Source organism: Acanthisitta chloris, unplaced genomic scaffold (assembly GCF_000695815.1).
Source record: "Acanthisitta chloris isolate BGI_N310 unplaced genomic scaffold, ASM69581v1 scaffold7368, whole genome shotgun sequence".
In the NCBI taxonomy this organism is placed as follows: domain Eukaryota; kingdom Metazoa; phylum Chordata; class Aves; order Passeriformes; family Acanthisittidae; genus Acanthisitta; species Acanthisitta chloris.
The window spans coordinates 44957-65488 of NW_008687593.1; the positions used below are offsets into that span (position 1 = coordinate 44957).

Here is a 20532-nt window from a genome sequence, read left to right on the forward strand (position 1 = left end):
ATGTGGTGTGGCATAGCTGGTGGGACTGATTAGAAATGCATGGCAGAGGGGAAAAAGGGTTAGACCCGATGCCGACTGTGTGCTTGGCCGGTGCTGAGGACCTTGCTTTCTCCAGAGGTCCTGTGCCAAGATGCCCAGGACCCCTGTGGTGTGCTGCCTGGGGGGTCTTGGGGGCTGCAGGGTTGGAGGTGCTGCCTTTGGAGCACCCTTGTGCCATGGTCCTGAGCTGGGCAAGGAGCTGAGGGGTGGTTTGAGACTGTTTGGCAAGAGTTTGAGTTTTGGAAATAAACTCCTGGGAGAAGCATTTTTGGGGAGTGTGGATGAGCATCTCCTGAGAGCCCCTAAAAGCAACCCCAGCAGCTCCTCTAGAGCCAAAGCTGTGCTCCATGCTCCAGCACCCTTGCCTGGGCTGGGGTGTCCCTGCCCTGGTTTCCTGTTGTGGTTCTCAGGGTGGGCAGATTTTTGGTCCTGCATGCTCATGCTGACAGCATGTGGAGTGGCAGCTGTGGCACAGGCTCCCTGGGTGCTGGCTCCCCAGAGAGGCTGTTACAGCAAGAGATATCAAGCAGAGCTGGAGACTGTCACCAAGCCTTGGTTTGTTGCCACTGGGGAGAGCTTTGCTGCTCTGTCCCGCTATGGGAGACATCCCTGGGGTCAGCAGTCCTGGGGAGAAGGAACACCAAAGATTTCTAAGCCCGTAATTGAAAAGAGTAGCTGGTTTAAATACCAGAATTCCCTCTCTGGCTTATTGCTCTGCTTCCATGTAAGTTGCTGAGATGCTGCTCTTCCCACTGCTGATGAGTGAGCTTGTCCCATGGGTTGGACAACTGCAGGCATGGGAGATTTGGGATGCTCTGTGTGCTCAGGAGATTTTCTCCCTCTTCAGGGCCATTTTTCATACCCCTCTCCATTAATTTTTCCCTCTCTCCTTGCTTCCTTGGCAGCACCCTCCACCGTGCCCATCATGCACCAGGTGAGTGCCACAATGAGGAGCATCACACTGTCCTGGCCTCAGCCCGAGCAGCCCAATGGGATTATCCTGGACTATGAGATCCGATACTACGAGAAGGTGAGCCGCATCTGCACTCCCGACGTCAGCAGCACTGTGGGCTCCAGGCCAGCACCGGTAAGCTCAGGTGGAAACCCTGCCATGCAGGGTGGGTTGGGAGCACGTGGGGCTTTGTACCCTGCAGCTGAGGTTGGCTTTTTGCTGGGAAAGATCTTTAGGATCCTTCCCAGCCCTTTAGGAGGGCCACGAAGTTGCTAAGTGGATTGGAGCATCTCCCCTGTGAGGACAGGCTGAGGGAGTTGGGGCTGTTCAGCCTGGAGAAGAGAAGGTTGTGTGGAGACCTCAGAGCAGCCTGCCAGGAGCTGAAGGGGCTCCAGGGAAGCTGCAGAGGGATCTGTGTTAGGAGCTGCAGTGACAGGACAAGGGGTAATGGATACAAATTGAAGGAGGGAAAATTTAGGATAGATCTTATGCAGAATTTTTCCCTGTGCGTGTGGTGAGACACTGTCCCAGGTGGGATGAGCCTTGAGCAACCTGCTCTGGTGGGAGATGTCCCTGCCTAGGGCAGGGGGTGGGCTGGATGATCTCTAAGGTCCGTTTCAACCCCTAAAATTCTCTGATTCTCTCATCTGTGTGGTGGGACAGGAGGTGGGACACATGGTGGGACAGGCACGAGGTCACCTGAGCTGGCTCCAGGAGGTGGGAGCGATGTGCAGCCAGAGGAAAGAGAGCAGTCTTGGGCTGTGATCACTAATTCCTCCCACGTGGCAGCACTTTTCTGGGACATCGGTGCCTGTGGCTGCCTGTGGCTGCCTGTGCTCTGGTGTTTGCTGGGATGAGCAGGGACGTGGAGCATGGGGACAGTGTCAGGATGGCTAGGACAGGCGAAGGTTACCAGGGTTGTCCCTGTCCCGGGTCACTGCCTCTCACCAGGTCCTCTCTGGCAGCTGTCCCTCCCCGCAGGAGACACGCTCTCAACCCTTGCAGTGAACCGTGCCGAGCCCAAGCTGTTCCAGCCCTCCTGTGTCTTGCCAGCTCTAATGAATTCCTCTAAATGTGAATAATTAGATGATCTCACCAGTGGCCTCTTACCAGCAAATCACCAGGGAACTGGGCAAAAAATGAGATTGGAGACGCAGAAGGTTTCCAGCAAGGTTTAGCGCAAGGACCTGTGCCAGCAGAGCAGAGACCGTGGGGGTTGGTGCTCTCAGCAGATGCAAGTTCTCCTTGAACCTGCTTGAGCAGGGACTTGTAGGGCATGTTACAGTGTTTCATGGAATCACAGAATGGTTTGGGTTGGAAGGACCTTAGAGATCCTCCAATTGCAACCTCCACAGGTAGGGACAACTTCCACCAGCCCAGGTTGCTCCAAGCCCATCCAACCTGGCCTGGAACACTCCCAGGGATGGGACAGCCACAGCTTCTCTGGGCAACCTATGCCAGTGCCTCATCACCCTCCCAGGGAAGAATTTCTTCCTGATATCCAATCTAACCCTGCTGACTGTGAGTGGGAAGCCATTCCCTGTGTCCTGTCACTCAAGGCTCTTGTAAATAGTCTCTCCCCATAGAATCATAGAATCAACCTGGTTGGAAGAGACCTCAAAGATCATTGAGTCCAACCCTATTGTCATTACCAGGCCATGATACTAAGTGCCACATTCAGTCTTGTCTTAAAAACCTCCATCTATCCTTCAGGTACTGGAAGGCTGCAGTTAGTTCTCTTCTCCAGACTGAACAACTCCAGTTCTCTCAGCCCTTCCTGTGGGATCCTCCATGCCAGGGATGCTCCCGAAGCAGAACCAGGACCTGTGCTACAGCAGGGACGGGTGTGCCGCAGTGTACGCCGTGCCCCATGCTGTCCCTTGGCCCCTCAGCTTCCACTGTCTCTCTTGGCCACAGGACCACAACGAGTACAACTCCTCCATGGCTCGCAGCCAGACCAACACGGCCAGGATCGAGGGGCTGAGGCCGGGCATGGTGTACGTGGTGCAGGTGCGAGCTCGCACCGTGGCTGGCTACGGCAAGTACAGCGGCAAGATGTGCTTCCAGACGCTGACTGATGGTGAGTCTGGGAGGGGGGCAGGGAGGTGAAAGGATGCTTGTCTTTCCAGCAACAGCTTCTTGCTCTAATTGGATTAAAGGAACTTGTCTCTGCAAACCTCTCTCCCAGCAGGCAGCATGGCAGCAGGCAGGTGATTTACAGCGGTGTCTTATTAGTCGCCAGCTGGAGGAGTGATCTGCTTTCAATTTCCCAGCTCAGTGTTTTCTCCCACTATTGTGCTGCAGTTCTGTCTTTGCTGCCTCCAGCTGTGGTGATAGAGCCCCCTGCCATCAGAGTCTGCCCAGGCAGGGTCAGGGGAGAGGAGAGTGGACCCGTGGAGGAAGGAGTCTAGGATGCTCAGAGCCACATCTGAGCCATCGGGGCAAAGCTGGAAGGGTCAGTGGAGAGGAGGGTAGACCCTTGGAGGAAGGAGTCTGGGATCATAGAATCATAGAATCAACCTGGTTGGAAGAGACCTCAAAGATCACCGAGTCCAGCCCTACGGTGGTTACTAGACCATGGCACTAAGTGCCACATCCAGTCTCATCTAGAAAACCTCCAGGGATGGTGAATCCACCACGTCCTCAGGCAGCCCATTCCAATGTCTGATCACTCTCTCTCTAAAAAAAAATCTCAGATACTCAGAGCCACATCTGAGCCATCAGGCCCATCACTGAAAAGCTGATTTCCCACCCCAAGGTGGTGTGTTGGGCCAGTTCATGACCTTCATGTCTTCTTCTGGCCTCCTTGCAGAGTGGTGCTGTCCTTCTTCTGTCCCCACTCTGCACCCACAAACACTTGATTCCTTTAGAGACTAATAACCTATGGGAGGGTTTTCCATTAATCCCAGCTTCAGGACTAATCCAGAAGTTGGTGAGTGAAGCAAAGCTCCTTTCATAGTCCTCCTACCCCTGGAGGAGCTGAAGTCCCTGCAGAGAGCTCCTTCCCTGCCACTGCTGGTGTGTGGTTCCTGCTCTGCCCATGGGTCCCACCCCTGAGGGTTGCCTTTCCTAAAACTTTTCTAATTTCCTAAATCTTTTCCTCTTTCCTAAACCTCTTTTTCTTTCCTAAAACTTTCCTGAAACATGGTCACCCCATGCTTGCATTCATGTCAAGTGCCAGGCAGAGTGGGAAGAGGGAAACCATGCGGGGTGACCAAAGGGAAGGAAATGGTAATAACCCCCCCCAGTGCCTCGAATATTCAGGATTAGAGAAGCGAGGAGAAAAATCCTGCCTGAAATAAGCAATTAATTGAAATTTAATAAGAATGGATAGTGCAGATTATTAAATAATAATTGATTGTTAGATGAGAATTTCTCCGGATTTAAGCAGCATGCAAGAGATAAATCTGGTTGCCAGTAATTAACTGCAGAGTAGAAAAATACAGATAAAAGGCTGCTAAATGCTTTTTTTTTTAATTTGGAGTGAGATATATTTTAACCCTTGTGTGTGGCTGCTGATACAGCCTGGCAGGCCTCGCTGGGGCTGTGGGAGAGGAGATGTCTCTGGAAGGCTGCAGAACCCCCAGGAGTATGGGATCTGATGCCCACTCCAGGCACCCACACCACTGCCAGGGCAGGAAAAGCACATGGGGGACTCTCAGCACAGCCTTTCCCAGCTGCTTTAGTTAGTAATATGATCTTTTCTTTTCGTCCTTTCCTACAAATAGTAGGAATTTTGTGGCTGTGATTCCTCATGCTAAAATTGGTCAAAATGGCCAACAGGTTTTAAATCATAGAATCATAGAACCCTGGAATGGTTTGGGTTGGAAGGGACCTTAAAGATCATTCTGTTCCAACCCCCTGTGCTGGGCAGGGACACCTTCCACTAGCCCAGGGTGCTCAATAAATAAATGTGTTGAGGGAAGAGAAACCCCAGAGGCATGGACAAACCACCTTGTGAACCTCATCTCTTCAGAAAACTGGGCACATTGGTTTGGTTTCATTCTCAGGACCTTCCCTTCTGTACTTTTAAGTCTGTATGACCTGAGTGTGCCAATCCTGCCCTGTGCAACGCAGCACCAGCTCATCACCTGCCTCTCCTGATGGTCCCACTTGCATCCCCCTTGTCCCACCACCCTCCCACGGGAGCAGCACCCATGGAATCAGAGTGGGCATTAACTGCTCTTACCTCCTGAGTGTACAAAGGAGAATTCAGCCCATCCCTCCTCTCTTGCAGATGACTACAAGTCGGAGCTGAGAGAGCAGCTGCCTTTGATTGCAGGGTCTGCAGCAGCTGGGGTGGTCTTCATTGTCTCGCTGGTGGCCATTTCCATCGTGTGCAGCAGGTGAGTCCCCATGGAATTCTCTGTCCCTGGAAGGTGGTGAGATGTAGATTTGGGGTAGGAGAGGAGGGATGGGGGACCCTTGCAGCTGGAGAAAGCACCAAGATGCCACTGCTCATGGAGTGTTGGGCAGTGTGAGGCCATCACCTGCTGATCTCTGAGGTTGGCTGTTTCCTTCCCTCTTCCCTCAGGAAACGTGCCTACAGCAAGGAAGCAGTGTACAGTGATAAACTACAGCACTACAGCACTGGACGAGGTGAGCAGGGAAAAGTGGGAAAAGCAAAGACAGGAGATGTTCCTAAACTGGCACTCAGTGTGTGTCCCACTCCTCTGCCCTCCAAGGGGCACACAAGATGGAAGCCTCTTGGGGCAGGTGCAGAGGACCATAGGGTGGGAGTAGAGATGTCCACAAGTGTGTGTCAAGCTGTCTTGGGGTGGTTACAGTAGTGCAGCACTGCGGGTGGGAAGAGAAGAGTAATAGGAGGGATTTAGAGGATGAGTATGGAACTGGAGGTCGGTCAGATATAGTGTCTGGGAATGTTTCACTGGCTCTGGGCTGCTGATCTCCTTGGCAAACAATTAGGAGAGCCTGAGCTTGAAGGATCTTTTCCTAAGAGAGCTGTGTGGCTGGTGGAGCTGTGCACCAGAATAAATTTGAGGTGTATGTGTGTGTGATGTCTGCTCAGGTGTCCCTGCAGCAGCCAGCACTGGGAATGGGAATAAGGCAGCAAAGCATCAGCCTCGAGGGGGAGGATTTGCCACCTGGTGCCCCATCCCTGCAGGATGTAAATCCCATTTATGCTCTCCTAGAGATGCCTCCCAGGTGCAATTTGCTGCCTTGAGGGAAGAAACCATCCCTGAGTCCTTGGCACCTGCTTGGGCAAAGAGGTGTGGGATTCAGGGATGGGGGAAGGATGGCAGGGGAAGGCAGAGAGCAGGGGAGGGATGGATGTGGAGTGTTCAGCCTGGCAGAGAACTACGGGAGGGATGAGAGGGCTGGAGAGGGATTGGAGACAGGCAGAAGAGCCCAGCTAGGCCAACAAGGCATGCGGGATCCCTTTTGACCTTGGCTTCATCCCAACGTGATGGCAGCACTGTAGGGGGCTGTAAACCTCCCGGGAAGCAGTGAACTGTTTTCCCAACATCACCAGGTGATCCTGAAATAGAATGGACCTCTGCTTTCCCTCCCTCTTTTCTCCATGGCTCTGCACTGCAGGGGGCAGGGGAAGATTTATTTGCTGCCTGATGGCTAAGCCCTTGTCAGGCTGCAGGTAGACTGATTTTTCCCATTTTCCTGTTTTGAATCATTCCCTACCCTGTGTATGTCCCTAGCACCCCAAATCCCAGGGTGCTCAAACCAGGTGGGGAAGCAATGAAGCACGTGCCTGTCTTTGGCTTTTAAAGCTGGGTGAGGTGAGGCTTGGTGGCCAAAATCTGGGGCTGTCTGGGAACAGCAAAACCCTGTCAAGGTTAGTGAGCCTCTGGGCACTCCGTTAGTGCCGACGCTGGAGCGAAACAGGTGGGAAATTTGTGGTGAGCAGCTAATGGAGGAACCAGAGCATCCTCTGGAACAAATCACCATTTGTTTAGTGGCACAGCAATTACAGCCTCCCAGCACAGCACAGATCCCTCCAGCAGCTCCCCGGGGTTGCCTGCTGCTGACGAGGACTGCGCCGAGAGGGTTTGGGGTGAGGTGGGCTCTCTCAGGCTGTAATTTTCCATGGTTTATCCCTGCTACTCCTTCATGGGAGCTTTGAGATTGGGGAAATAGGGAATACATCCTGTTGAAGCGCCAGCAATTCCGCCGGAGGAGTTTTACTCTGTCCCCTTATTTATTCCCAAGGCAAAACGATGTGGGAAGGGGTTGGACGCTGGAGTCAGGGTCGTGGTGCAGAGCACTTCAGCTTTTGAAGAGAGTGATTAAATATTTGCCGTCATCTGTAGTCATGATAAATGACCTAATCCAGTTTTTAGGAGTGTTGTGATGGTTTTAAGAGCACAGTGCTCTTCGCAGACAGGCTCACCACAGGTGGTGTGCTCCAGGGACCAGATTTTGCCAGTGTGGCAATGATGAACTGGTGGGTAAGGTTTGCAGAGAGGAGTAGAGGGTTTAGGTGCCCTTATCCCATTTATTTGGATGGGATGGGGATGAGGGAGGAGCTGAACCTGGCGTTTAATGAGCCTACAGGCAGGACCCAAGACACATCAGAGCTCGGAACCAGCCTGTGTTGACAGTGGGCAGGAAACTTTGGCCTTGTTTTCTCCTCTGCTTTTTCAATATTTTCATCAGTGAGTCAGTCTCCATTATGATCCTGTAAATCCCTTTGTAATCCTGGCTGGAGCATCAGCTGCTCTTGTAAAAAAATTTATGGGGCAGTTAAAGTGTATGAGACAGAGCTGTAAAGGGATTTATGAACTGGGAGATGCACAGATGGCTTCATTGCAGCCTTCCCTGCCTCGGAGGTGGAGAGCTTTTGCCCCAGACACCCCTTTCGGGGATGGGGATGCTCCTGCCTGGTCCCTCCCCAGTCCTTGGTGCCCCCCACGCAGCTCTCCCTCAGTGGCTCTCTGGCACCAGCAGTGCCTACTGTGAGGCTTTCATGCCTCCTCCCAAATTACTTTGCAGCTGGGAGCTGATTTAGATTCCTGGCACAGGGGTGATGCTGTGGTCCGTGCATCCATCTGTATGTCTGCTCTAGTAGGACCAGTGTGACAAGATCATGGCCCCTGGAAAGGTCCTGAGCAGCATAATCAAGCTCTGTTGTTAATCACTGTAAGGCCAAGGTGCTGTGGGGAGGGGAACCAGGTGGTGATGTCCTCTTGGTCTCCTCTACAGATGACCTTGAGGGGCTGCTATGTCGTCCACACTCCCCTGTTTCGGGTGAGAAGTGGCATGGGAGGCTGAACTCCCCCACAGAAGGACACCACAGCCCATTCTAGGTCCCTCTTGGGTAGTGGTGCAACACCCGTGCCCCGCTGAGCCCTGGGGAGGCTGTGACCACACTGCTCTGTGCCTGTGTCCCCTGGCAGCTCTGCAGCCCTCCAGGCATCCCAACACATTGTCTGCAAACCCCATCTGGGCACTCTGGGGACTTGTTTTGGAGTTTCCCTCGTTTGAAAAGGGCAAGACCCCACTTGGTGCACGTCCTTGCAGCGTGGCCAGGTCCTGCTGCCACACATTGCCCTGGGAGCCACACGTGTCACGGTGGCTGGCCACGCTGCATTTCACAGCTCCATCCGGGTTGTTGGTTATAATTGCTGCACTCTGTCAATTTAGTAGCCTCCACAAAGCTATCAGAGGCCTTTTTGGGTAAATAAATATTTCTTCACTAACGTGTGGAGCCTCATAAAGCCTGACCATAAAGCCAGTGGGTTGTAGTTCAGGACTGTATGCTCCCATTGCCTGTGAGGACGAAGAGGAAGGATAGTGGTGGAGGAGCAGAGGACAGAGAGGGAGAGGAGAGGGTGCAGGTGAGGGTTGGGTGCAGTGGGAGGACTGGGGGGACGATAAGGGTCTGTGGAGGTGGTGCAGCATTAGCAACCATCCTTTTGGGACATACAGGAAGTGTGAGGACATGAGGGTCTCCAGTTCTTGGCCATGACACAACTGCCCATAGTTTCCCAGGCTGCCCAGAGAAGCTGTGGCTGCCCCATCCCTGCCAGTGTCCAAGGCCAGGTTGGACAGGGCTTGGAGCAACCTCGTCTAGTGGAAGGTGTCCCTACCCATAGCAGGGGATTGGAACTAGATGAGCTTTAATTTCCTTCCAACCCAAACCATTCTATTAATTCTATACTTCGGTAATTCTCTCCCTTTCTGCTGTTGTTCCTGCCTTTCCCATGACAAGGGTCTCCAGGGATGAAGATCTACATCGACCCCTTCACCTACGAGGACCCCAACGAGGCAGTCCGAGAGTTTGCCAAGGAGATCGATGTGTCCTTTGTGAAGATTGAAGAAGTCATTGGAGCAGGTGGGTCTCACCATCTCCTGCTGCCCATCCCTCCCTGCCCTCTTGGGTGCTCCTGTGTGGTCAGGCACCCACTCAGAGCAATTTTCTGGGGTAGCACACATGGTCCTTCATTGGGAAGCCATGAAGGAAGCTGTGAGACATCAGGCTTTCCTGGGTTTATGGTGGGTGAAGGTGGACATGAGGTTGGTTTATGCTCTCCAAGTTCCTCTGAGATGGGAAAGGCTCCATGAATGTCTTTGGTGGGTGACTGTGGGGCCTCTTGGGATTTCCCACTTGGCTTTTCCATGAGATAACAAGAAGAGACAGATCTTGCTCTAGTCTGTGCCATATTCCCATACATATGTATGTATGCACACACGTGCACGGATGTGTGTGTCATCTGTGCTGTCTCTATTGCCATTTTTAAATAACTGTGTCATACTCTCAGAAGAGAAAGTGAGAAGCCAGGGAGGGGAAGCTGTGAAGAAGCAATGAGCTCGTTCGGTCATGATAGAGTTCAGCGATGTATCAGCTGCCCTTTGCTGCTCATTGAGGCCGAGTGGCTGCAAACCTGGCTTAAATGCAATCCCTCCACAGGCAAGCTTTGCCTTGGCAAAGGGAATGCTCTCCCCCTGGAAAGGAGAGGATGCTTTCTCTGTATTACAAGTCAGAGGGCAGCAGTGAAAACAACCCAATTATTTTCTATCGAAAGATAAGTGATGTGCAAAAAGGCAGCTGAGATTATCAATGCTGACATCTGATATTTGAGATAGTCCTTAAATGTTTGATGCACTTCCTCTGCAAATCCTTCTGGTGGAGGTTGTCAAGAGCAGCCGCAGCCTCCGCTTGCATCAGAGTTGGGCTCTGTCAGCTTGGAGAAGGTTGCACGCCTGAGCACGTGCCCAGCAGCAGGCATTGCCCCTTTGAAGGAGGACAAGTGAGCAGATTTGTAGAGGAGAGTGTTGTGGAAGTGTGAACTAGCTGCCATTTTTCAGCTGGTTGGTTTGGAGACCAAACAGCCCAAAGTACCAGTGCTCTTCGCAATGTTTAACGTGGAAGAGGAGGTGGTAGTGGATGGTCTTGTGGCAGGTGCTCTGCCCTAGTTGACAAGATGGTGATCTGTCACAGGTTGGACTCGATGATCTTCAAGGTCTTCTCCAAGCTAAATGATTCTGTGTTGCACTTGCAGGGGAGTTTGGAGAGGTGTACAAGGGACGGCTGAAGTTGCCGGGCAAGAGGGAGATCTACGTGGCCATCAAAACGCTCAAAGCTGGTTACTCGGAGAAGCAGCGCCGGGATTTCCTGAGCGAGGCCAGCATCATGGGGCAGTTCGACCACCCCAACATCATTCGGCTGGAAGGGGTGGTGACCAAGAGCAGACCAGTCATGATCATCACGGAGTTCATGGAGAACGGGGCTTTGGACTCCTTCCTGCGGGTGAGGCCTGGGTGGGGCCGTGTGGGCTGGTGCTCAGCTGTGGGATTCAGGAGTGAGACGTTGGTATCTCATCAGGGATTCAGGAGTGAGACATTGGTATCTCATCAGGTATTCAGAAGTGAGACGTTGGTATCCCGTTGGTGTATCCCAGCCTGTTTGCTTAGCTTGGAGCTGGTTGCAGTGTGCCGTACCCCCCCCCCCAAAATGTGTGTTTTGGTGCAGGTTACCTCTGTTTTAATCAGCCAGGGCAGCTGGATAGTCCTCTGGGGAGGTGCAGCATCCTCCTGAGGTTGGGGTGAGCTGCCCTGGTCCCACACTCACCCCAGTTCCTGCTCTTTCCCACTGCAGCAGAACGATGGGCAATTCACAGTTATCCAGCTGGTGGGAATGCTCAGAGGGATTGCTGCTGGGATGAAGTACCTTGCAGAGATGAATTATGTCCACCGAGATCTGGCTGCCAGGAACATCCTGGTCAACAGCAACCTGGTGTGCAAAGTGTCTGACTTCGGCCTCTCACGCTACTTGCAGGACGATACGTCTGACCCCACCTACACCAGCTCCTTGGTATGTACCTATCACAGGTTTTGTCCTGCCCAGCATTCCCTGTGCCTGCCCTGCACCTGCTGTCAGGTGGATCTGGAAGAATCCAGAATGCCCTGGCATGGGTGGGAGCATCTCATAAGTGTTTCCACTGTGTAGGTTCATGATTCAGAGACCTTGGCTGTGGTTCCCACAAGTTATCCTCTTTTCCCTCCTTCCTTTTCCTTCTTTTACTGAGTTTTCCACCTCCCTCCTCCCTACGTTTTTGCAGTTTCCAGATAAGCCTCTTCCCTCTCCTTCACGGAGGAGAGATGCAGAGGATTCCCTGGAGAGATGGGAAGGGGAGGCAGGGAGATCATAGCAACTCCCGTTGACACAGTGATGGCATTTTAACTCCCCTTCCCCCAGCACTCCAGGTCTGGTCTGCTTTTCCCTGCTGGAAACTTGTTCCAGGCATTAATTAAAGAGACAAGCCTAACGGGAGCTCTGCCGCTCCCTGCCACCCTCCTCCTCCTTAATTAACTCATTCCTAGGGAATGGCAGCTCCCCTCCCCCCCTGCCCCCTGCCACTCCAGGGACCTCCAGCTCCCCACCGTGGCCATCGTCCTGCCAGCGAGCTCACAGGACCCTGAGTGGTGTCCGAGATGGTCAGAGAAGGGGAGGAGTGACCCACTGGCCTCATCGTTACCAGAGTGTGCGGTGGGTGCGCACAAGGCTGCCCTGGCTCCTGCCAAAGCTGTGCCCAGGTGCCAGGACTGGCTCCAAAAAAGCCAAGATGGGAAAGCCATGGACATGCCTTTAAGGCTGACTCGGTGTTTTGGTGCAGTTGCAGCCCCTCACTCTCCCTGCCCTGCTCATGGTATGTTTCCTTTCCCCCCGGACCTGTCCTGCTCCCTGCCCAGAGCCTCTGCCTTGAGCTGACACCCAGCTTTTATTTTTCCCTCAAAGACCCCAGCAGTAGCTGCTGAGATGAGGCATGAATTAGTTGTTCCCCCACCTTCAGAGATAAAAAGAGATTATCTCATCTGTGTTTTTATTTAATTTAGGCCATAATAGATCTCCCCAGCAGCTGGGAAGTGATGCTGTGCCTGCGATTGCATCACTCTGCCTCCCGCAGCAGGTTCTTTGCTCTGGGGAAAAGGCAGGAAAAAGAACCTGGCGGTTAATTTCTCCATTTGTAGTTATTCAAATCAAATTTTTTTGCCATTCATTCTTCCAGAGCAGCTGACGCTTCCTCAGAAAGGCTACAGAAAACAATGGTGCTGAATGATTTACTAGGCAGTTCTGCCCCGAGTTCATACCCTGTGTGTCTGTGGTTTTCCTTATCCCTTGGCGTTTTCTGTGGCTGTTTCAGTGGGATTTTCCCACTGAATCCCTCTGTGGTGCTGCCCCTCCTTCCTCATCCCTGCCCCCTCAGCACAGCTCCAGCCCTGGGGCCTGCCCTGGCTTGGTTGGGTGGCTTGAGATGCTGAGCCTGAGTTTGAGCTCTTAGGAGAAACAAGGAGCTCTCAGTCAAAGGCACTTTCCTACTACAGTCCTTTCTGTTGGGTCTTACGTTTTGCTTTTTGCTTTCTACTCCAAAACTGAGGCTGGAAGGGTCTTTCAGCAGCTGTGGGAGGTGAGATGAATCCGTAGAGGATGTTCTTAGGTTTGACCTTGTTGCCATTGAAGGCCAAGGGACAGGATACCTGTGGCTCCTTTCCTATGATGGAGCACTAACAGTGCTGTGGAGCCTTGTCAGCTGATGTCTCCCTGGGAAGGGAGCTGGGGACAGGCCACCCATGTGCAGATCCTGCAGGGTGGTGTCACTCAGTGGGATAAACCCTTGGATAAACCCGTTGGATTTGTTCACTTACTCCCTTTCGGGCAGGCACAAGATATGTTCATGGAGGTGTTTTCCACTCCCATCAGGTACAACCTGCCCACTCCTCATTGTGGCCCCCAGGGACCAGTGGCTGAGGGTGTGTGGGATAGCCCCAGCCCTGGCTGGTGGGTGTCCAGGCTCCTCTGCCAAGGGAGCTGTCTCTCAGCAGCCCTGCCTTTTTCCACAGGGGGGGAAGATCCCCGTCAGGTGGACGGCACCAGAGGCCATCGCCTACCGCAAGTTCACCTCGGCCAGTGACGTCTGGAGCTACGGCATCGTCATGTGGGAGGTGATGTCGTTCGGGGAGAGGCCCTACTGGGACATGTCCAACCAAGACGTAAGCACCGGGAGACATCCACACTGCTCTGGGGGTGTGGGGTGGGACACATTCCCAAAAGAAAAGCCCTGCCTGAACGGCTGTCTGCTTCTTCCTGGAGCCTTGGGAGCACTTGGCTTTGGAGATGAAACTGACTGGCAAGCGAGAGAATGCAAGGAGGGAAATGGGGAAGAAAAGGCAGTGGACTGGTAATTGGATTTCAGCAAACTGCAGGGCCTTTGAAAACGTTCAGAGGGTTTATGAGCAGGGAAGGAGCTTTGGAAGTGTGACTGCTGTACTCCGCCGAGATAATGAGTGGCAGCTCTCTGCCGGCAGGAGCTGCAGCGCGCGGAGCATCAGAGCGGAGATTAACCTCCGTGAGCCCCAGCTCCGCCGGAGCTCCCTTTGCTGCTGATCAGCTGGGCTGGCAGTGCCTTCCCTGCTGCCTGCAGCATCTCTGCCTGCTCAGCCCACACCACCTCCAAGTCCCTCATCCTCCCTCTCTGCCTTCAGGTCATCAACGCCATCGAGCAGGACTACCGGCTCCCGCCGCCCATGGACTGTCCGGCCGCGCTGCACCAGCTGATGCTGGACTGCTGGCAGAAGGACCGCAACACCCGCCCGCGCTTCACCGAGATCGTCAACACCCTCGACAAAATGATCCGCAACCCGGCGAGCCTCAAAACTGTGGCTACCATCACCGCTGTGTGAGTTCCGGGAGCGTGAGGAACGCGCCTGAGCCCCGGCCAAAGGCTCCACGGGGAGAAGGATTCCTAACTCGTTTGGTGGGTGTGGGGGTTTCTGTCTTTGCTCTGCTTGACAGGCAGTTTTCAGCCGAGCAACAGCAATAATTCTTGGCTATCGATTCTTTACGGCGTGTGACCGTACGGGCGTGGCGACTGCTCAGGCGGCTCCTCTGTCCCGGTGGCGTCCTCAGCTGGATTGCAGTGGGCAGGGCTGCAAAGCACTGCCTGGCACAGCAGTGTTCCCATGGGTCAGGTCTTCCTGGGGCATGGGTGTGCCAGGGGATGGACTGGCTGGGCTCTCGTGGCAGCCCCTCGGTGCTGGCCTGGCTTGTCTCCAGCGGTGTGTCCTGTTTCAGGCCTTCTCAGCCCCTCCTCGACCGCTCCATCCCTGACTTCACTGCCTTTACCTCAGTAGATGACTGGCTGAGCGCTGTGAAGATGAGCCAGTACCGGGACAGCTTCCTCACTGCTGGCTTCACCTCCCTGCAGCTTGTTGCCCAGATGACATCTGAGTGAGTTGGGCGCCGTGCCGGGGGTGCCTGAAAGTTGGGTGCTGCCTAGTTGGGAGTTAGGGGAGGTGGGAAGGTCAGTTCAAGGCAGAGGCCGGGTGTGAGCATCCCTCACACTGCTCAGGAGCACCCTGAGTCTGGAGGTGGCCTTGTTCACCGTTTGGGGGTCACTGTATGGGTGTCTCCCTGCTCTCAGTCCCGGTGATGCTCACGGGGCTGTGCTGTGACTGTTTCAGCTTCACTTCACTTCACTTTGAGACAGCAAAATGAGTACACCACCCTCAGCTGACCATTGATATTCCTCTGTCTGTCTTCCAGAGACCTCCTGAGAATAGGGGTGACTTTGGCTGGGCACCAGAAGAAGATCCTGAACAGCGTCCAGTCCATGCGAGTACAGATGAGCCAGTCTCCCACCTCGATGGCATGACGTCCCTTGTTCCACAGGGAGGGCACGGGAGGGCAGAGCTGGGAGGGGAGGAATTGACGGCTCAGAGAGGAGGAGCCACCGCTCCCAGGGACTGCGACTGCAGGCGAAGGATGTTCCTGGGGCTCATCTCTAACTTGGTGACTTTGTTCCTCACCCACAGAAGCACACTTACCAATGTCATGGGGAACAGCCTATAAATACATATAAATATGTACAAATCCTATATTTAAAAAGCAAAATGAAACAAAAAAAAAAAAAGACACAAAAAAAGACAATGAAGACAAACCAATGCGTGTTGGGGAAGCAAACCCAAACCCTAGAGACCAGACTCCAATCCCACCACCAGTGAGCAGTGGTCGAAACTGAGGAGGAGGAAGGGGCTGTTGGGGAAGGGAGAGGCACGAGATGGAGTGTCTCATACGGAAAAACCACCTGCCTTTTCTTTTGCCCTCCCGCCCTGCCCCAGCCCTCCCGGCTCACCCCACTCCCCTCTCTGCTCATGGACTGTGTGGAAGTGTCCTCAGACGTCTCCACAGCTCCCTGCCATCCTACCTGGCTGCCGCTCCGGCAACTACCAAAGGACTTCGTTGACCACTGCATGGGGGATCCGACTCAATCCAGTTAATGTCTTCATATTGAAGAAGAGATGTACCTTCAATAGAAAACCTTGGGTTTTGGTTTTTGGGTTTTGTTTTTTTTCTCTTTTGCTTGCATTTTTTTTGCAAAAAGGAAAAAAAAAGGATTAAAAAAAAAACAAACACAAAAAATCTCCATCCTGGAAAACAGAAAGAGGTGTTCCTGTGTGTGTGTGTGTGTGCGCGCTCGTGCGCCTGTGTATGTTGTCAACCTACCGTGGACTCACTGCTTGTCTGTATCCCAAACCATCGCTGACCCTGTGGCCTGGGGGGGCTGGGGTGCTGCCCACAGCCCCCAGGGGCAGGAGGTGGCCAGGAAGCACCTGGTGATAAGCAAGAGCTCAGCATCCTGCGAGTGGCGAGGAGGACATCGAGGCCAGCATGGTGGGGACGGGATGGGACCGGAGGAGCTGCCGAGATGCTGTGACTGGGTTGGTGGCTGCTGGAGGAGGAGGAGAGATGCTCTGGGAAATGGACTGCTCAGGCCTCCAGAGCCTCGTGGAGGTGTGGAAGATGGCTATGGAGGACTTTTTCCCCCCATCTTGAGGACCTAAGGATTTTTGGTGTTGATTTACGGACTTAGGTTTCATGGCTTCAGAGGTAGGTCCATTTGTCTCCTGTGCTTCTCTGTCCATCCTTTTCCATATTTTTCTGCTGGCTTCCTTACAGCCTCTCCCAGTGGATGCTTCCCCGTGGTTAATTTGATTTTTATTCTTTTTATTTCACTCCTCCGTTGGTCTCCTTTGCAAATTGATCCAGTTAAAATTGCTAGACGCATGTCAGTGTTTACCCAGAATATTGTAAGGCTGGGCAATCCGAGTTCCCCCCGCGGATCGTGCTGGGAGCTTATGAAGTGAATGAACTCTTAATAAGGCTTTTACTTACAGGGTTGTGTGTGAGTTGTAATGATCCATCACCCTGCAGCCAGCAGCACCTACGTGGCCAGGGGAGCGGTGCCAGGGGCTAGTTGCCTGGCCATGCCTCCAGGGCTGCTGGTCCCAGCCCTGACTCGGTGGTGTGGTGGCTCAAGGTGTGTGGAGACCCTCTGGTCCTCACCGTGGGGATGCCCCACGTGTGGTTGTGCTGTGGGGATGCTTTGCATCTGTCCATGTCCTAGAAGTGTCCCACTTCCTCCTGTGCCATGGGAATGCCTTGTGTCTGCACTGTGGGGGTGCCCACATTTGTCTGGGCTGCAGGGACACCCCGTGTCCCTCCGTGCTGTGAGGATGCCTCACATCCATCTCTACTGGGTGTTTTCCCCATGTCCTTGCTGTGAGGCTGCCCTGCATCCATGGGGTTGCTCCACATCCATCTGCCCCATCAGATTCCATCTGTGCCTGGAGGTGACTCACCAGGTTTGCCTGCTGCCACCAGACACAAGGGGACAAGGCCTTTGTCTGGCTGCTGGTAGCACCTGTCCATATGTCCTGGGTGTGACCACTGTCCCCTGTGCTGGGGCTGGGGGAACCCCTGTGTGTGCCACAGGGAGCAGGTGCCTGGTTCATGAGGTTCAGCTGGCACCACCTGCATGTGAAGGACCCTGGTGGTGGGGTGCTCCTTACACCTCCAGTTTGATTTCCTCAGTCTCCTAAGGAGCATGACCCACGCTCTGCTAAAGAACAGGAGCTAACATGATGCAGGGAATGAGCTTGTTTCCAATCACTGAACTCCCCCCAGAGAAAGAGGCAGAGAAAAACACCCCTTGTTTACAACAGCAGGGACTGCTCCTCGTCCTGTCTGATAGACGGTTGCTAATACCTCTCGGGATCCTCACGGCCCAAATCTGTATTCCAGGATGTTGTCACACGCAGCACAACATGCAGATGGAGCGGGCGCCGCGCATGCTAATGCGCCGCCTCGCCACATTGATATTCGCCCGCACTGGAGGGTCCTTTGTGGGCTTTTTTTATGATTTCGCTTTTATTAGAAGGAAGCTAAAGGCATTTAAAGACACGACTGACAGCCACACAGGCTAAATATCAATAGTCCACCTCTACGACTCCCCCGCCACGTGTTGCCCGGCTGTGCCAGCACCTGGAGGCAGCTGAGCCTGCTGCTCTCTGTGCCACCACACCACTGCAGAATGTTCTAATGGGCAGCCTTCAGTCCAGAGTCATTGTGTCTTAGGGTTAGTTCAGCCAGGAACCAGCCCAGGCCTGGGCTGCAGCCACAGGAGTGTGGCAGCAGGGCAAGGGAGGTGATTCTCGCCCTCTGATCTGCCCTGCTGAGACCCACCTGGAATCCTGCACACAGTTCTGGTGCCTCAGTGTGAGAAGGACATGGAACTGTTGGAGCAAGTCCAGAGGAGGCAATGAAGTTGCTAAGAGGATTGGAGCATCTCCCCTGTGAGGACAGGCTGAGGGAGTTGGGGCTGTTGAGCCTGGAGAAGAGAAGGTTGTGTGGAAACCTCAGAGCACCTTCCAGGATCTGAAGGGGCTCCAGGGAAGCTGCAGAGGGATCTGTGTTAGGAGCTGCAGGGACAGGACAAGGGGTAACGGGTTCAAATTGAAGGAGAGAAAATTTAGATTAGGTATGAGGAAAATGGTTTTTCCCTGTGAGGGTGTTAAGACACTGGCCCAGGTTGCCCAGGGAGGCTGTGGCTGCCCCAACCCTGGCAGTGTTCACAGCCAGGTTGGATGAGCCTTGAGCAACCTGCTCTGGTGGGAGGTGTCCCTGCCCAGGGCAGGGGTTGGGGCTGGATCATCTCTAAACTCCATTCCAACCCCATCTTCTTCTCTGTGCTGTAGTTGTTGTTGGACTTCCTTTCTTTGATCCCAAAGGGGAAGGGATGGCTCAGAAATTATTTTTTCCCCACAAAGTTTTGGTTTAAAAGGTAGAAAAAGGCATTTTGGATCAAAGAGGACCAACTCCACAGACCTTTCCTGTGGGCTGGGCTCCATCCATCACACAGGGTCCTGGTGGATTCCTGGGCAAGTGCTGGGAGGTGCCCATCGCTGGTGGACCCTGCTGGGGTGGACTCTTGCCCCCACTTGTGTCTGGGGCCTGGTGGCAGTGCCTTTTTCCTTGCTGCATTCTGGCTCAGCACTGAGTAGCAGCACACGGATGCAGCCACTCACCCAGGTGAGCCCACCTGACTCTCACCCCCATCCCATCCCTTCATGAGACACTTTGCAGTTGTCAGCTCCCTCTCTCTGTTTCTCTGGCAACTGTAGAACCCTCAGCCCTTTTGTCTCCTTTTTAGGGTTTCTTCATGTCTGGGTTGGCTTTGTCTTTTTTTTTTTTTTTGCATGGAGCGTTACACCAGAAAAGGGACTTTTTGCTGCTCTGAGCTTGGCCCGAGGTCTCACTGTGAGAACTGTGGGCAAGATGCTCATGTCTGGACTGCGTATTGCACCAACCCTTCTGCATCCTCCACTGCCAGCCCTGCTGTTGCTCCCAAAAAATCCCTGTTTGCCATCCAGCTGTGTTGCTCTCCCCAGAGTTTTGTCATGTTTTTCATACAGCCCCATCCCTGGGTGTGCTGGAGGAGGCAGCAGCTTTCTGAGTAGCAGTAATTAAAACAAGATGTTGTGTCGCTGCGGGCGGAGGTGAGTCCAAGCCATCGCGCATCCAAGGCAGGAGCGAGCGCTGGGCAGGGAGCAGCAGTGTGTATTAATGGCATCATTATGCACCTCTTTCTAGAAAAAAAAGGGATGTATTTTATGCCATTTAATGACCTTCAAATTAACAGTTCTTTGAAAGCACTTATGTATATTTAATTTTCAGTGTTGGTGCGAGTCGGAGCGCGGTGGAAACAGCAGGCAGCCGGGCTTTAAGTAAGAGCCATCTCAGATCATTATTTCTGAGCCTCTCAGCTTCTGGTGCCTCTCAGGCTCCTTTCCCAAGGAGAAAACAGGGCTGTCCTTCCCCCTGTGTCCCTGCCCCCCTTCCCATCTCCTCTGCTCCAGGAGCTCCCCCAGTGCTGCCCTGAGTGCTGTGGGAGCTCGTTCCTCTCCTGCTCAGGGGCTGTGGCATCTTCCTGATGAGCCAGTGTGGAGAATGCTGCTCTTGGTGTTTGATTTGGAGGAAGGAAAGGGTTGGTTTGGTGTGGGTTTGCAGAGATCTTGTCAGTAAACTTGCCTGTATCCCGAGGACAGCCCTGTGGGAGTCAGAGGAGCATCCCAGCTGGCCCATGGCCTGGGCCAGGTTGCCCAGGGAGGCTGTGGCTGCCCCAACCCTGGCAGTGTTCACAGCCAGGTTGGCTGAGCTTTGAGCAACCTGCTCTGGTGGGAGGTATCCCTGCCCAGGGCAGGGGTTGGGGCTGGATCATCTCTAAGCTCCATTCCAAACCCTAAAATTCTCTGATTGTCTGTGATTTCTGAAGGTGTTTTTGCACCACCACCAGTCCTTGCTGTTGTTCTGTGATGGGGACAGACATGTTTGCATTTCTCAGGGTCTGGGATTGAGGCTTTTGCCTCTGATCCATGAAAACTGCCGATATATCTGAGCCATTCTGTGTTCACTTGGAAATCGTTACTCTTAAACATTGAATTTGAGTTCAAAAAACCAAGGATCAATCAGCTGCTGAGATGAGGAATGGATTTACAGACCCAGAAGTGTTCCATAGCTCCAAGGCCACCTGCCTGCTCCTCGTGTTGGTGGCTGAGCATCTCCACTGCTTCTGCTCTCTTCCTCTGGCCATCAGCATTCTAAAAGCCACGAGGCCTCTGGCTGTCCCACGCTGCTGCTGGCTCTGCTCTAGTGTGTTTTCAGGGTGTTGCTGGGTCCCAGCAGGCCCTAGCACATGGACAGCTGCATGGCTAGGTGATATGACCGT

The 20532-nt window shown here is 53.5% G+C and overlaps 1 protein-coding gene across 2 annotated transcripts in view; it reads left to right on the forward strand.

Moving 5' to 3' along the window:
* The window catches only part of EPHB1 (EPH receptor B1), a 44287-nt gene extending 28909 nt beyond the window's left edge, over nt 1-15378 (forward strand). Inside the window, exons 5-18 of one of the 2 annotated variants that reach the window (XM_009080669.1) lie at nt 945-1069; nt 2909-3071; nt 5229-5337; nt 5526-5578; nt 6813-6826; nt 7535-7559; nt 8265-8285; nt 9180-9302; nt 10471-10718; nt 11067-11282; nt 13310-13459; nt 13952-14145; nt 14541-14696; nt 15012-15378. In XM_009080669.1, the coding sequence (XP_009078917.1) occupies nt 945-1069; nt 2909-3071; nt 5229-5337; nt 5526-5578; nt 6813-6826; nt 7535-7559; nt 8265-8285; nt 9180-9302; nt 10471-10718; nt 11067-11282; nt 13310-13459; nt 13952-14145; nt 14541-14696; nt 15012-15120 (1706 nt within the window). In that variant the 3' untranslated portion in view covers nt 15121-15378. Of the gene's footprint in view, nt 1-944; nt 1070-2908; nt 3072-5228; nt 5338-5525; nt 5591-6812; nt 6827-7534; nt 7560-8264; nt 8286-9179; nt 9303-10470; nt 10719-11066; nt 11283-13309; nt 13460-13951; nt 14146-14540; nt 14697-15011 lie in introns of both variants that reach the window. The other variant, XM_009080670.1, reaches the window with a different exon arrangement.
* Nucleotides 15379-20532: the final 5154 nt, after the last annotated feature.